General features: G+C 55.9%; 1 protein-coding gene across 1 annotated transcript in view; it reads right to left on the bottom strand.

Moving 5' to 3' along the window:
* The window catches only part of DENND3 (DENN domain containing 3), a 51,942-nt gene extending 35,708 nt beyond the window's left edge, over positions 1-16,234 (bottom strand). The window contains 6 exon segments of the mRNA XM_040625563.1: positions 2,646-2,757; positions 5,733-5,875; positions 8,079-8,116; positions 8,119-8,193; positions 9,105-9,363; positions 15,862-16,234. Of these exon segments, the coding sequence (XP_040481497.1) occupies positions 2,646-2,757; positions 5,733-5,875; positions 8,079-8,116; positions 8,119-8,193; positions 9,105-9,363; positions 15,862-15,963 (729 nt within the window). The 5' untranslated portion in view covers positions 15,964-16,234.
* Between the last annotated feature and the right edge of the window lie 423 nt (positions 16,235-16,657).

The following is a 16,657-nucleotide window of genomic DNA, read 5'->3' as shown; positions in this document are numbered from 1 at the left end:
TGCGTGAGACCCACACCCTCTGAGCTGGGCTCTGCTGTCCACCCCACCTCTCAGGTGAAGAGACTGAGGAGGGAGAGAGATTTCGGGGAAACACTTTCCAAAGTTCAGCTTTGACTGTAGCCCCACGCAGACAATAGGATCCACGCACAAAGCAACACAGGAAGTGAGTCCGGTAGAGTGAGACGGAAAAGGCGCATTTCGCGTGCACACCCAGCGACTTGGCCGTGCTCTGAAAGCACGTAAAATCAGACCCGCTGGTGGGCAGAGAAGCGGCAGAGCGGGCCCAGGGACGCGGGTGTCTGCTGCTCTCGGGCCGGTGGTCCAGGCGCCGTCCGCGAAAGGGCACCGAGCCAGGCCTGGTGGAGGCTGGGCGCCACCGCCCCTGACGCAGACAGGAGATGCCCCACCCGGCGCCCACACGCTTGATTCACAGGAACCACAGCTCCTGACCACTAGCTACACAGCCTCTCCATCAATGTTTGCTTGTAGTGGGTTCTGGAATTCCATGCTGAATCGGCTCCGGGGTTAGAGAAGAACCTTGGCCTTGGGTTTTTCCAAAACAAGGAACAGCCACAGTGGTTCAACACTCCCAAAGATGGGTCAGGGCCACGTATCAATGAGGACCCCAGAGCTGGTGAGGCTGCACAAGGGGGATCACAGCGGCTAGTCTGAGCCAGACTCGGCTCATTTGGACAAATGCGCAAGAACCAAGACGCAGGCCCTGCTCTGTGAACAGGACAGGCTAACGCCGAAACACGACCCATCCGTTCATTCATTCACTCGACAGCTGTGGGAGCAGCAGGCATGGTAACAGCGTCGCAAACACAGCTCTGAACGGGGCCTTTTCCTCATGCAGCTTGGAGGCCGATGGAGAAGATGGACATTGAACAAAACACACACGTGTGCGGGCCCTAACTGCAGACCATGCTGGGCTCTGCAGGAAGGGAGCAGGGCACAGAGAGACGGGTGGGAGGTCACACAGAGGCCATCCCGAAGAACCTGACTTCCAGGAACAGCATATGCAAGGGCCTGGGGGCAGCACCTGCGAGGGACTGAGGGAAATCCAGTGTGGCTGGACAACAGTCAGCAAGGGAGTGAGGACATGAGACAGAGCAGGACACTGATACAGGGGCTAGGGATGCAGGACTGCGGCAGCTACGCAGCGAGAAGCCATTGTGGGCTTTTACGCACAAGAGGAGAGTCCAATGAATAGATGTTAACAGTCCCTGCAGCCACTATGCAAAGGATGAACTGAATGAAGGGTCAAGAATGGACGTGGCCAGACCAATGGCTCCCCAAGTCACGCAGGTGGGACCCAGTGGCCCTGCGTGGGGTGGTGGCCGTGGCCAACTAGAGGCAAACGCCGGGAGCTGGCCGGTCAGGGATGAGCCATGGATGGAATGCAGGGGTGAAGAGAAGAGGCATCAAGAACGACCCCCAGGAAACTTTCTCACGGGGGTGGTAAAAGTCGGAGAACCAAATGTGAGCTCATCCAAGACTCCGAGGTACAGAAGATGGGTATGGGCGCGGTTCGTGCATTACTCATGCTCAAAGGCGGAACATAGTACATACGGTTAACCCTCAAACTGCCCTGAACTCAGCTTTGTTCACTGCTTAGCCGGTCCTCAGGGAACACTTGTTGAGTGATTAGAGCAAGAACAGAAACTTTGATGACTTCACTGAACCATAAAAAAATACCAATTATCCACATAATAAAGATGAGAGCCTTGCACAAAACAAGAACCCAATAAACGTCCCTACAAAGGTTTCTGGGAGCGGAACCAAGGTCCTGGGGCAACTTGCTCTGTCTCTGGGCCTGGAATGCATCTGGCAGGGTTCCCTCCCCCATCCCACACACTGTAGTGTGATATTAAAAATATACATTTTAAGTTCATGATCACATGTCTCCTGCGAAATAAAATTAATTTTTCAACTGTGAATAATAATCAATACGTAGAGAACCGAGATCTCTATGTCTAAGCTTCCAGAAAGGACTGAGTGAAGCAGAGTCGACATCTATGACCTTCTTCCAGACACTAATCTGGCAGGTGCTTGTTTGAGAACGAGGAAATGCCCGGTGGTTGCGTCAGTCTGGAAGATGCCAGGCCAGACAGGTGTCATCACAGCTCAGCCGTCTTGGCCCATTACTCGGCAAAGGGGGAACGTGGGCTGCCTTTCTGCAACTGTCCTTAGCCCGAAACCCTCAAGTGGTGAAAGAGCCAACAACATCTCAGGACGAGCGTGCCAGGGAACCCAGACCCACGGAAACGCTTGGCCACTTATTCAACAACACGGTGGCACTGGGAAAAACCAAAAAATAGGAAGCCAGGTACTTTTCATTAATCACCCCGGACAGGAGAAAACATGAATCAGTTTAATACAATACCCAATATTCCAGACAAATAAACCAAATGAGCCGGTGTGTTAAGCACTAAGGGGGCCCATCACCAGCTCCACACCACGTATCACGGGCCGCCCGGCAAACGCATCTCTAGAAACAGCGTAATTAGATGATTCTGTAAGGAACCTGAGAAGCGTAATTTAAACACCCTGGAACGTAAGAAACAGTTTAAAACATTAAAACCATCGTCGACATAGGACTTTTACTATTCATAAAGAAAAGACAAAATTCCAGATTTAATGACCAAATGAAGCGGTCCAGGCGGCGGGCTAGGTGTCAAAGACAGTTTTGCAGCAAAATCTTTTATGTGATTGTCAACTTCAAAATCTTTACAGAGCTTCAGATGAGTCAATAAACTAAAATAAAAAAAAATCAAATCACAAAATAAGTATGAGTATCCAATTGTCATCTTAGCATTTCTTTTTTTATAATAATTTTTTATTATGTTAGTCACCATACAGTATATCCTTAGTTTTTGATGTAAAGTTCCATGATTCATTACTTGCGTGTAACACCCAGTGCTCCATGCAATACGTGCCCTCCTTACTACCCGTCACAATGGAATATTACTCAGCCATCAGAAAGAACGATTACACAACATTGCAGTGACATGAAGGGGACTGGAGGACATCTTAGCATTTCTAATCAGCGCTGACCTGTCTGCCAGTGCCGGCAGCCCCAGGGCCTTCCAGGCTGGGGGCGGGGGAGGTGGCGGGAGGACACTGACGACAACCCTAGGCCTCAGACAGCAAGGTGAGGCTGCCCAGGGTCAGGACCTGCCTGCAGGGGGGCACAGGAGAGGTGGGGCGTGGGGGGATGGGGGCTGGTCATGTTCTGTTTCTTGCTGTGAGTGCTGGTTACACAGCTGGAATTCATGCAATTTTCTGTCTGGGTCATACTTCAGCAGCGAGTAAACATCTCAAAGGAAAGTGCTTGGCCACGTTTGTTTCCCAAATGCATTCTGACTTTTGAAGTACGGTTGGCCCTTGAACAATGTGAGGGGTTAAAGGTGCTCTCCCCCACGCAGTTGAAAACCTGCATAGAACTTCTCAACCCCCCAAAAAACTTAATTGCTGATAGCCCGCTGCTGACCTAAAGCCTTACCGACGACACGAACGATCGATTAACAGGTATTCTGCATGTAATATGCATTATATCCTGTATTCTTAGAATAAAGTAAGCTAGAAAAGAGGAAATGTTTTTAAGAAAATCCTGAGGAAGAGAAAATACATATATAGGACTGTACTGTATTTGTTGAAAAAAATCCAGGTGTACGTGGACGCGCACAGTTCAAACCGCGTTGTTCAAGGCACAGCGGCAAGTGACTGAAACGCATGACGGACCAGCAGGTGCCTGGGGGCAGGCGGCTGGGAAGCGACCACAGGGTGTAAGGGAACTTTGGGGCGTGGTGAAAATGTTCTCTGTCTTAATGGCAGTGGTGGTGACATGGTGTCTACATTAGGCAAAATTCAGCCAACTGCCCTGGAAACCCCACCTCTGTGCCCTGGGGCGGTCCCCGGCCTCACTCGCCACAGCAGGGCCACAGCAGGGCCCACGCGTGTCCCGCAAGCCAAGCGCTTACGCTGTTACTTTAAGTAACAAATCATAAGTCCGCCTGGGGTCAGTCAGGGCGCCTAGGTGGCGCAGTCGGTTAAGCATCTGACTCTTGATTGGAGCTCAGGTCGCGATCTTAGGGTCATGAGATCAAGCCCGTGTCAGGCTCTGCACTCAGCATGGATCCTGCTTGGGATTCTCTCTCTCTCTCCCTCTGTCCCTCCTCCCTGCTCTCTCTCTCTCTCTAAAAATAATAAATGAATAAATCTTTAAAAATAATAATAGCTCTTCCTGAAGTTAGTGTCAGGAAATGGAGATAATTCAATATTCTTCCATATTTTAATTATTGTCAAAGAATAGTATCGAGTTAAAAAAAAAAAAAACCAGACTCTCCATAATCTAATTCCCCAAATACAACTAAGCATTCTCTCCCAATTTCTGTCCACACAGAGGCCTAGTTTACACGCCACCATTATAGCAGAAAAACAGATTTTAAAAATCTATAAATCTGTATTTATAAACTGCCTTTTGCATTTCTGTCATCTGTTTTTCTGTTTTCTAGTTCGGGTCATTTAGCAACGACCATCAGGAGACAGAAAACTCGAGGAGCAGGGAAACTGAACACGTTTTTCGAGTTAAATGTTCCTTTGCATTAACGTCTAGCAGGATGGTATTTGTTGCCAGTCACACGTGAATGATCACGCGTACAAAGGCCGAGAAAGTGAAGCAGGTGCTGTCCTCCCCGCAGGCCCGAACCCGTTCCGTTCGAGAAAGGGTGGCATCACCACCCCCAATTCACAGAAGAGGAAACGAGATGGGTGCACAAGCCACCTACCCTCAGGTGCTGAAGATTACCAGTTAATTAACGAAAAGGGACCCTGTCCTAATTTATCATCCTATCACTGCCCACGCCCGGGCAGACATGCCCTACTGAGCACGCAGTCCCGGAGGGAGACCCGGCGAGCGCTCTGTTCTGTGTCGGGGGCAATAAAACGCGGGCTAGACCCAAACTATGGGCAAACACCAGCCACATTTTGAAAACTAAAACATTAAGGCGCTGGAACTTGAGCTCCGAAGGTGGTGAGTTTGGTCAGGAAGGATTCCTGCTCATCCCTCTGACCACAGTGTGAGAACCAAAATGATGGTCTTTCCAGAAGTCTGCGACTTGCCAGGGGTGGAGGGTGGGTATTACAGCATTAAGGCAAACCTCCGTTGGCCGCCTCTGTCGTTAACCAAACCACTGAGAATTCCAAGACTAGAACTTGGTGAGAACGAAAACCAGGCGGCCAGGGCGCGTGTGGCCGGGGGATGGACCGTGTCCACACGCCACAATCATCCCCCGACGACAGGCGGCAAGTGCGCCCGACGCGATTCTCTCTAGAGTTTTCAAAACTTCTCTACGTCCTCAGGCTTTCTACTCAATATCATCAGCATTAAGGCACTTCAAGATTCCACCCCAAGAAAAGATAACTCGTTAACTGTCATGAACTTAACAGGACTGACAGCAGCGGCAGCCTGATTTTCTCAGATAACAGGAGGAGAGCTATTTCTGATGGACGTCTTTTTTAAAAAACCAAACAACATAAAATCCTCCATACTAATTTTACTTCCCACAGTTTGGTTTCATCTTCCCTTGTCTGGCAGACCTTCCCCACAGGCTACCGCCTCGGGAAGCCTCTGGGCCTTCACGGGAGCTCCCGTCACCAAACCAGAGCCCGCCCACCACCGCCAGCGCCAGGCGTGGCCTCGCAGACACGCGGGCACCGCACGGGCTCACCAGGACAGGCAGTCCTTGAGGGCGTTGTAGTAGGGGAGCTTGGAGACCACGCACACCGCGAACGGTCCGAAGCAGCCAGCCACGCCCGCGGTCGGCCAGGATGGCTCCCAGTGCGCCTTGCCGTTGTAGAAACACGACTCGTCCTGGAGAGAAAGCAACAGGCCCGTGTCACCCTCCGATCCAGCTGGTCCCAGCTTCTATCCTCAGCAGTGTGGGCCTCTGCAGACAGAAGCGAGAGGGCAGGGGCCCAGACAGCATCCTGCTCCCCCGCCACCCGGCTGGCGCCCCCTCCGGTGTCACCGCAAGTCCCAGTCAGCGTGGATGCCCCCCCTGTGTCACTGGGAGTCCCAGTCCTCGCAGATGCCCCCCTCCCCCAGTGTGTGATGTGCTGAGGTGGCAGAGACAATGACACGTCCCGACCCCAGATGGGAACACAGTGAGAACACAGTAAGACACAGAAGGGGCCATGGGCTCTGCTTACACAGGAAAAAACCTCCAGCACTGGGCCATATGTGTGTGTGTTGGCGGGGGAGAGGGGGGGTTCTCAGCTGGAGAAAAGTACCGGCACCGAGATTCCAGAAGGCACAGACCACTGCAGAGCTTACGAGTGGCGCATCACTGAGGGCCACAGTCTGGCCCCCGTGGAAGGTTGTTTGGGGTTTTTCAGTAGGGATGGCGGACCGTGATAACAGCTCCACCTGGGGATGGTGTGAACGCGAGGGTCTTGCAAGACAGGGGGAGAGCCCGGCAAGCAGTGGGCACGCCATTCGTCTACCCACCAACCTTGAACCAAGGCCCTCAAGTCAGTGTGCTGGGCCCCCAGGCAAGTCCCCTCACCTCCCTGTGCGACTGCCTGCTCCCTCAGCGGTAAAATGGGGATGATGCTGAGAGTTCCCAGCCCCGTTCGCTGTGGATTAAATGAACGACTGTGCAGGAGGGTCGTCGGCACCGGGCTGAGCACACGGGCAGCTGGCATATGAGGACCACAGTGCCGTCTGCACTCCGGGCGGGGCTGCGCGTGCAGTCCACGGAAAGACAGGAGCGCAGGACAGGGCGTGGCTGGTCACTGGGCACGAGGGGAGGTGGGGAGGCCAGCATGTAGGGCCCAGAGTCACCCCGAAACCACGCAGGCACTGAGAGGATGGGCGAGGGGTCACGCACACCCCAGCAGCCAGGTGTAGTGGGGGAGTCACAGGCAAAGCAGAGGCTGTGACCTTTTTAAAATGTATTTAAGGATAAGAGAAATAACATGTACTTCTCATAGCGATCACTTCACAGACAGGCTCCCAAGCACCTTCCTGAATAATCCAGCCTCCCATCCTGTCTCTGCCGGAAGCGCTGGCCAGGGAGGGGCAGGAACTCGGCCCCCGGCTCGTCTCCCACCCCTACCTAACCCAGGCAAGCAGGCAGGCCGCCAACGCCGCAGGCCCAGCAGCCCGCACACACGGCCATGAGGGGTGGCCTCCCCGCGCTGCCCACTGCCCACCCTAGTCCAGGGGTCCAGGGGACACCTAGTCCAGACACGGAGGTCGCGCACTCAGACATCAGCAGAATGCTGGACTCCCACAGGTTTCCGAGGCACATCCACAGGCGTGAAGGGACAGAGCCCATCGAGTTGAGCCTTATGCCGTGACACTTAGGGATAATTCTCCCAGCACACCTGGCCCAGCCTCTGACGGCAGAGTGGGGAGGAACAACCGGGCAGCCACCGCCCCCTCGGTGTGGGATTCCTGGACTTCCCCAGGGTAAAGCACTGCTGCTTCTGGAAACCCTCTGGACACAGGCCGTGGGTCACCCCGCCTCTTCAGGTGCACGGCGGCCCCTGCGACCTCCAGGGGCCGGCTGGCTCGCACTCGTGGCCCTGCCGGGCGGGGGAGGGCCAAGTCATGCTCTGGAGGCCCAAAGCCGTCACCCCGCATACAAGAACACAAATGTCCCTCCACGGACATGTGGGAAACAAGCTGTGGCTCACATACACTGGGCGGTAGGACTCGGCCGTAAGACAGAGGCGCTGCTGCCCCAACGTGGATGAACTCTGACCCCATCCACTGAGTGCACGAAGCCAGACACAGAAGCCACATGCAGCCTGAGTCCACTGACACCAGGTGTCCGAAGCAGGCAAACCCATGTGGGCAGAACGGGGGCCGGGGGCCGGGGGCGGGACTTCCGGGGTGATGAACGACTTTTGCAACCAGACGTGGCAGGGGCTGCCCGCCAGCGGGAGTGTACTTAGTGCCGCTGACCCACACACGCTAAAATGATTACAATCGTGGTGATTGCGGGAAGCGTGTTTCAGCGAAAATAAACACCAGCAGATTTCAGAGGGAATTCACGGCAGTCACGTACGTGCGGGGGTCGGGAGTACTGGGCAACCACGGCATACTTCTGTTCCCACAGACATCGGTCAGCACCAGGAAGTGGACACAGTCCTCCTTCGGTTCGGAGGCCACGTACACGCCCCCTGCGGGTAGAGAAAGGAGAGGAAATCTCGGCACGGCCCCGTGGCATCCACCTCCGAGGCTGGGCTCTCCGTGAGCCCACTTTGCGGCCTACAGAACCTGTCCTCGCCCTGCCAGCTGTGGCACTTGGGGGGTCGGGCCGCCAGCCAGCCGTGGCCCCCTCCGTCCCTCCGTGGGTGCCCATTTCTCAGCCACCCTCTGTGCTCTGCAGAATTTAGCGAAGGAACATAAGAACAACCGCAGACAAACCCTCTGGGGTGTGCCTGGGGGAGGCGACCGTTTCTGAGCATGGCAGGTGCAGGGGTTGTCCCAGCTGTCCCCGGGTTGTAATCCCTGAGACCGGGAGACAGCAGCCATTCCCGATGGAACCTCCCAGACAGGGAATGACGGACGGGAAGTCCCTAGTCTGAGTCTTCTACACCAGCCACTCAGCGTTTCTCAAAGACCAGTGGAAAACATGAGGGCCACCCACTGCCGGGAACAGGCCAGGTGGGGAAAGCATGTGAGCCCGGGCTACAGGCCCCGGGGTCCCCAGAAAACAGGGGCCAGGGAGCCCGGCGGAAGTGCACTCTGGGGGGAGATGCTGCAGGCTAACTGGACTCATCCTGACCCACCGGCCGGACCTCTGGAAGACGGGCCTGTCAATCAGAAGTGAAAATCCTTGGAAAGCACCTCTACCAACCGTGCTGGCGATCCCGACAGCCCTTCGTCTGGGATTCGCTCTCCAAAACATGGGGGCTGCACTATTGGGCTGCACGTCCTTCAGCTCCCAAACCCCCAAGATTAAGAGAACTGAGACCTGCAGTTTGGCCTCGGGGCTGCCAGGGGTAACCAGCCCCCCGTCTGTCACCCTTTCTTGACTTGGTTTCTAGAAAGCACCATGGGGGAGTTGGGAAAGCAGGGCGGGGGATACCTGGGAAGCAGAGCTGAGGCAGGCCAAGCAGGTCCACACCGTTGGGGACACTAATGTCTTCAGGAGGGAGGCCCTTCCAGGGCTCCGTTTTGGGCTTGTCCCTCTTCTTTCTGAAGGAGCGCCTTCTGGTCTTGCTCAGAGTCGCGGAGGGGGCGCCAGCCATCTGACTGTCATCCTTACTGACGAAAGGAGGCACAAAAACCGACAGGACCTCCAGATCGAGAGAAGAGGGGCTGCTGACCCCCTGCTTCAGGGACACCTAAAGGGAGTAATACGAGTAAGCCAACAGCGCTTACCCTTGCTCCGCTGTGCGCCTTCTGTCCAAGCACCCACTGTCGCTCTGTTCCCCTTCGACCCGCCAGAGTGCCGGTTCCGCACCCACGTGTGTGTGTGGCCTCACCCACCAGTGGCCCAGGACAGGAAGGACGGCAAAGAAGCTGCTTTTAGGGACCCATCAGGCCATGCGTTCAGGCAAGTCACCCACAGCACAGGGTCTGGCTCTCCGGCTGCCCCTGGGCACACAGCCCGGCAGTTGCCAGCCCAGGACTGACAGGCAGACCTCAGTTCACATCCAGCTCTGCTTGGACTGCAGCAGCGAACGCCGCATCCCTGAGCTTCCCTCTCAAGGGGGCAAGGTCGCAGGTCAAAGGCTCAACCCCAGCCCCCACACCAGAGGCCCCAGTGCCCTCCCAGGTTGGGGGGGCCGCATACTGTCCAGCCCAGTACAGATGGGGTGCCGGCGTCATGCCCCATGCCAGTGGTCCTGTTGCCACTGACCTGGGGACACGGACCGAGGGGTGAGAAGAAGGACTGCCGGCCTCAGAGAGAAGAGACACACCCTTCCTCCAGCAACCAAACGGTCACCCCAGGTCTACACAACAGGGTCATTCAGCCTGAACACTTTCGAACTTTAACTTGGTACCCGATTTTTACAAAACCTTTTGTCTTTTCAGTCTTCCCCCAGATAATATGAAGAGCACGGGCTCTGCCTCCGACCTCCGTTCTGTCTAGCTACGATGCCTGAGACGGGCCACTCCGCAGAGGCAGTTGCCGGGCTGCTCCCCGAGCTCCCAGAAGAGGTCAACAGGCCGTGACAGAGAAACGGGCAGGTCAGCTCCAAGCTAGTGGAGAAACAGAAGTCAGGGGCAGGATTCGCTGGGTGGCAAGCATGTGGGAAGGTGGGAGGACGCCGGGGTGGGGTGGGCTGCGCGGAATCAAAGATCTCTGAGGGACTCAGAGAGGGCATCAGGAAGGACATCGTTGTCACCAGGAGAAATGGAATTGTCACCGGCAGGGAAGGGACAGCCAGCATCACCGTTTCAGTAAGAATCGTGGAGCCAAAGGGGAACTCTTACCCTTGAGAGGATTCATACAAGGAACTCCCATCAGTAAATACACTCTCTAAACTCAAAAAGCTTATTTTTATTCTGTATAATTTAAATTCAGGCAATAATTTCTTTATATTTGGAAAAAAGTTTAGTACCAGTGGGAACAAAGACCAAACATGGGAAATCCATAGTACTGGATAATGTTTACATCTTTGTGTATCAGGCATGAAAGGAAACCACGTCTTGAGTTCTATAAAACCTTTCTAAAACTTTCCTTATCACCATCCAGCAGTTCGGACCTACTTAACTATGAAAGTATGCACGTCCGCTCCTTCCTCACGTCAAACATCACATCGGTGAGCACAGCGTGGAGCCGGCCCCTTGCCTGCAAACCCCCCTCTGCTCTTCCCCTCTGCCCTGACGCTCCTGGGTAGGGCCCCGGCAGACCCCTCCTTCCAGGCTGTGACCCCCCCAGGGCTGACTCCTTGCCCCTCCTCAAGTGCCCCGCCTGGCTGGCAGTCTCCACACTCACATGGTGTCCTCACCTAGGGACGGCGCCCAGAGTCCCACTGCCAGCTCAGACCTCTTGCCAGTCCCAGACCGCACCCAGCTGCCTCCAGACATACCTGGCGGGTCCCTTAAACTCACAGCTTCAAAAATTAAGCTCCTGCTGATTTCCCTAAAACCCAAGCTTCCGCCCATATGCTTGCCTGTGATAAAGACAGTGACCCTCGGGTCTTCGGAGCCACCAACCGCAGAAAGGTCTCTGAAAGCAGCCCCAGTGCCAGCCCAGCTGCGCACCTGCAGACCAAGCAGCCACCCACCCCGGGACTTAGAGCAGCTACAGACTCCACAAACTAATCCTTCAAGGGTTCTGCCATGAGAATGGCATCGCCTCCTCCCGCCCGGCCCAGGGCGCCCGACCCGCACTGTCCACTCTCACAAAGGGGGGGCACCTGGGTGGCTCAGTCGGTGAAGCGTCTGCCTTCGGCTCAGGTCATGATCTCAGGGTCCTGGGATGGAGCCCCAGGTCCGGCTCCCTGCTCAGCGGGGAGCCTGCTTCTCCCTCTCCCTCTGTGCCTCTCCCCTCCCCGCTGTGTTCACTCTCTCTCAAATAAATAAATAAAAATCTTAAAAAACAGAACACATGTGACCTCATCACCTGCCCCAACGGGCGGTGGCTCCTGCCACTGGCACCAGCTTTTTACCCCTGCAGACCCTTCGATGGGTCCAAACCAGCCTCACACACCATCTCTGTCCCTCCACCAGAATGAAAATGGAATCTGTTTCCATACATTACCGTTATTACCACGTATTCCATGTATGTGGCACACGTGTGCTACGTCACAGGGCAGGACGACGACCTGCATCGTACGCCTGAGCAGCAGGCCAGCCTGCTTCCAAAGCCAGGGTGCCCCCAAAGCCGTGCCCCGCTGAACCTCTCGGTCTCCAGACACAAGCGCCCATGGTCCAACGCTGTGCTTTTTCCCTGCTCTCCACTCCGCCGGACTCGTGCTCACCCCCTCCCCGCTCCTCCTCTTCACCAGGGATGCCCCCTCCACCCCCACTGGAGGGAGACTTTCCTCACCTGCAGCCAGGACAAGGCGCCTCTTCTAGACCATCAAGCCCCTGGCTCCTCACCTTCTTCCACCACCTCCACCTCCCCTCCTCACCTCCTACAGCACCTCCTTCCATCACCTTCACCTCCCCTCCTCACCTCCTACAGCACCTCCTTCCACCTCCCCCACCTCCTTCTCTCCTTCCATCACCTCCACCTCCCCTCCTCACCTCCTACAGCACCTCCTTCCATCACCTCCACCTCCCCTCCTCACCTCCTACAGCACCTCCTTCCACCTCCCCTGCACCTCCTCCCTCCTCACCTCCTACAGCACCTCCTTCCATCACCTTCACCTCTCGTCCTCACCTCCTACAGCACCTCCTTCCATCACCTCCACCTCCCCTCCTCACCTCCTACAGCACCTCCTTCCACCTCCCCTGCACCTCCTCCCTCCTCACCTCCTAGAGCACCTCCTTCCGCCTCCCCCTGCCCTGGCTCAGCACCTAGAGCACTGATGCCTTCCACGTTGTACTCTATCACCTTCAGAGCTGTTGGTGGGCTGGGCCGGGGACTGTGTGGTCTCTCTGTGTCCCCACATTCAGCCAGCCGACGGCTCTCAGCGGAGGTTGCTCATCCATTCACATCCTCGCGCTCCGCGACCTCTTAGAGCGCAGCAGTCCGGATGCTGAAGGGAATGCGGTCATCATGCTAACGGCAGGAGACTACCTCTCGCCCCGCCATTTATCTAGTCCCTTAAAGTAAGATGGCCTAAATTCAGCCAACTTGGCATTTGGCCATACATCACACATCTGTTTTTCCACCGAACGTATGTCCTTGCGTCTTTTCTGGTTGGATAAGCAATGCAGTCTCATGTTAAAAGCTAACGACAATACAGGAAGAATAAAATACATAAGAATAGAAAGGAAAGGCCTTCCCCCTAATTCCACGAAAGGGTGGGTAATACTATGCACAGCGGAGATTACAGCCTTCCCGTTTCTTATGTGCGTATATATCAATATGATTTGTCCCCCTACATACAATCATCTCCTTTTACTGGTTCCACTAGCTTTTTTCTCCACTTCAGCATATGGGGTGGCTGATTCCCTGTCACAGCTGTATGGTGCCACACGGGGACGACGCAGTAACAGCCCTACCGAGGGACAGCTGGCGTGCTCTCTTCTTCGTCACACGCACAACCTGAGCAAAGGCAGCGGTGAACAGTGTCTGCCATACATACGTGCACGTGTCCGACTGGGTCATCAGAGTAAGTTCCTGAACGCACAGTCCTGGATCCCAGAGCATTGCAACGGCCCCTCCCCTACGGGCGAGACAAGGTCTGTTCTCACAGCCTGGGGACAGTCACTCCTGCTCTTCTCTCGCCCACACTGATTTACTAACCCCTCCCCGGGAACAACCATTTCAGTCCAAAAAACCAGAGCTAATTAAAAAAGTGAGACACACACACCCTAATTGATAGCATCACAGATTTATTTCTTATTCTTTTTTTTTAAGATTTTATTTATTCATTTGAAAGAGAGAGAGACAGCCCGCGAGAGAGGGAACACAGGCAGGGGGACTGGGAGAGGAAGAAGCAGGCTCCCAGCGGAGGAGCCTGATGTGGGGCTCGATCCCAGAACGCCGGGATCACGCCCTGAGCCGAAGGCACACGCTTAATGACTGAGCCACCCAGGCGCCCCCACAGATTTATTTCTGTTAGATTATAGAGCGGCACTGATCTTCACACAGGATGGGCCATAATCTGTGAAATAAAACAGAAAACAGATTTGTTTAGCGCTCTAGAACTTGCTGTCCACCACCGTTAATAGCCACGTGGCTATTGAAATTGAAATTAAAATTCAATGAAGTGTAAAATCCAGTTCCTCAGTGGCACTAGCCATGCCTCAAGCACCTGGTAGCCATGTGTGGCTAGTGGCCGACACACGGATGGCACAGATGAGGAACACTGGCGTCATCACTCAGAAAGTTCTGGTGGACAGTGCTGCTCTAGAAACCGAAAGCTGGGACGCTCTCCACCAAGAACCGCTACAATGTTGCCTTCACACCAAGAATTACGCCAGTGACCTACTCGAGGAATGCGTCAACGACAGAGAAATGGTGATTTTCAGAGTTATAAAAAAAGCCTCAGACGTTAGAAATAGAACTGCTATAACAGCAGAGTGGCCAAGTGAAGTCACATGTTTAGGTAACTGTAACGTCAACATCGGCCTTAAAGGAGGCTCAGCCCAGGAAGTTGGATCCGTCCCGAAAGGCTGCCTTTTTCCTACTCCAAATATTTGCGCTCCACCTCTTGCTGAACCCCTAACAGAATCAGCGTGTAGGATAAAAAGGGTAATAGCTAAAATGCAGAGTAGCAAACTGCCACTTGCCTGGGAAAGCCGTGGCCTGTTTGGGGCAGGAAAGCACCACCGTGCCATTCACCCTGCTCTCGAGACACGTCTCACCCTGGGGCAACCAACATGCATGCCGAAATCACCCAAGAAGCAACTGAAACCAGGTCATTTCCTATCAGAAGAAAAAGGAGGCAATGCCATTGGCAAATTAGAGGCAGGGAGATAACTCAGTCGATGAGGGTCAGAGGAGACAGAGTCAAAAGGGGATGCAGACATCACCGGGATTTGGGGAGTAAGAAAGGAGGAGGGAAATGCAGAACCCATCGAAGTTGGCTCTGTATGAAGTTAAGGGAGACAGGTCGCCTGGGTGGCTCAGTCAGTTAAGCATCTGCCTTCTGCTCAGGTCATGATCCCGGGGTCGTGGGTCCCTGCTCAGCGGGGAGTCTGCTTCTCCTTCTCCCTCTGCCCCTAGCCCCTCTCCTGCTCTATCTCTCTCTCCCTCACTCAAATGAATAAAATCTTAAAAAAAAAAAAAAAAGCTAAGGAGACTACCAAGACATTAAGAGACATTTATCCAGTTAATTTGAGCAATATCTAGCTTCTCCTGATGACCTCAACCCTTTCCGCTGCACCCCTAAATACTCGGGTGCCTTCCTGTGCCTCTCACTGCTGTTGTCCAGAATGAGATGAGGACTTGCCCAGGTAACTGGGCGGTAGAGCCGGAATCTCGGAGTACTCTGGGCATCACCACTAACCAGAGAAAAATGCCACAGATAGAGTCATATGGACATCCTGGACCAAGAGAAAAAGAGGGCCACAAACCAATTCAAAAGAAAGCCTGGGTTACACAACCAAGAAAAAGCAGGGGCACAGTAAAGAAACACAGAGAATGAGTGTCCAAAACTGCTGCTTTCCGGGAAAAGGGTTTGTCACTCTGGCTGCTAGCACACAGAGAAAGAGAAAAGGGCCCGGGGCGGGGGAGTAGGCAGCCTTTTCTGCAAGCGAGAAAAACAGTTAGGTTTCATCGCAAAATGACTAAATGCAGAACATTTGAAAGTGCCCCTTACATCTAAAACCCCAAACCTCACGATGCTGTGCCTGGCACAGCACCCACCACCGAGGAGACAGTAAGTCCGGGATAATGAATGAAATCCTTTCTTCCCCCACGTAACCCCAGGCGCCCCGGCGCACCCCCGCCTCCCCCCATCAGCCGCCTTCACCCTGCCCAGGTGTGCTTCCCGAAGACCGAGCGGCCGAAGGCGGAGCACCTGGAGGCGCGTCCTCCGAGCCCGCGCTCCTCTCCGGCGAGGGCTCCCCAGTCCGCAGACCCCCGCGACTCCTCCGCGGCCAGGACAGCCAAGGTCCCCGCACCGGGCGGGCTGCGGTGGAGGGGGGGTCTGGCCGGAGCCCCGAGCACCGCCCCCACCCCGCAGACGCCCGGGATGCCGGGGCCAGACCCGCGCTCCGATCGTAGCCGCCGCCCGGCCGCGCCCCGCCTCCGTTTCCCCACCGGCCCCTACCTGCTCGGGGCCGCGGAGGCTGTCCCGGGAGGGCCCCAGCAGCGGGCACAACTCCAACAGCCCTGAGGACAGCGCCAGGTGCTGCGGTGCGGCCTCCGCCATAGCTGCTTGGCTGCTGCGGCCCGCTGGGCGCACCCCACTCGGGCGCCTGGGGCCGCCGACCCCGACCCCAGCCCCGCGCCCCGCGCAGCGCCGCCTGCACAGCACCCAGGCGCCCCACAGCCAGCCGCCGGGTCCCCGCAATGAGCGGTCGGTGGAGCGGAACCTCCCCGGGGGAGGGGCCTCCTGGGGTCGGGGCCTCCATGGGGGCGTGGCCGGCTGCGGCGCGCGGGGTCCGGTGGGGGCGGGGCCTCCATGGGGGCGTGGCCGGCTGCGGCACGCGGGGTCCGGTGGGGGCGGCCGCGGGGCCCCGCGCCAGGTCGTCATTTCCTTACCGGCTCGCGGATCCTGGCGCGTGCGCCGTGTCTGTGCGCGCGCATTCCCCCCATTGGCCCCGCCTCACCGGCAGCCCCCTTCCCGGGGAACGGAGGAAAGTGGGCGGAGTCCCCAGGTGGCAGGCGAGGGCGCCCAGCCCCCGGGGCCCAGGGCGTGAAAGTCACCTGCTCTGGGGAGCCCCGGGCCGGCTCTACAGGGCGAGGAGAGACCTAGGCCTGGCGCGACCCCGGCTCTCGCTGCCTCCTGGAAGCCCTCCTGTGCCCTGGACTGCGGAGTTGGTCGGGCGTGGACGGCAGAAAAGGCTGGTGGGGAAGGGGTAGAAAGATCCATTCCTGGTTAACCCGGTTAACCTTGCTGGCTC

This window comes from Ursus maritimus, unplaced genomic scaffold, assembly GCF_017311325.1.
Source record: "Ursus maritimus isolate PB19 unplaced genomic scaffold, ASM1731132v1 scaffold_9, whole genome shotgun sequence".
In the NCBI taxonomy this organism is placed as follows: domain Eukaryota; kingdom Metazoa; phylum Chordata; class Mammalia; order Carnivora; family Ursidae; genus Ursus; species Ursus maritimus.
Note: the sequence above shows the minus strand (reverse complement) of the source record. Positions and strands in the feature narration are given on the sequence as shown.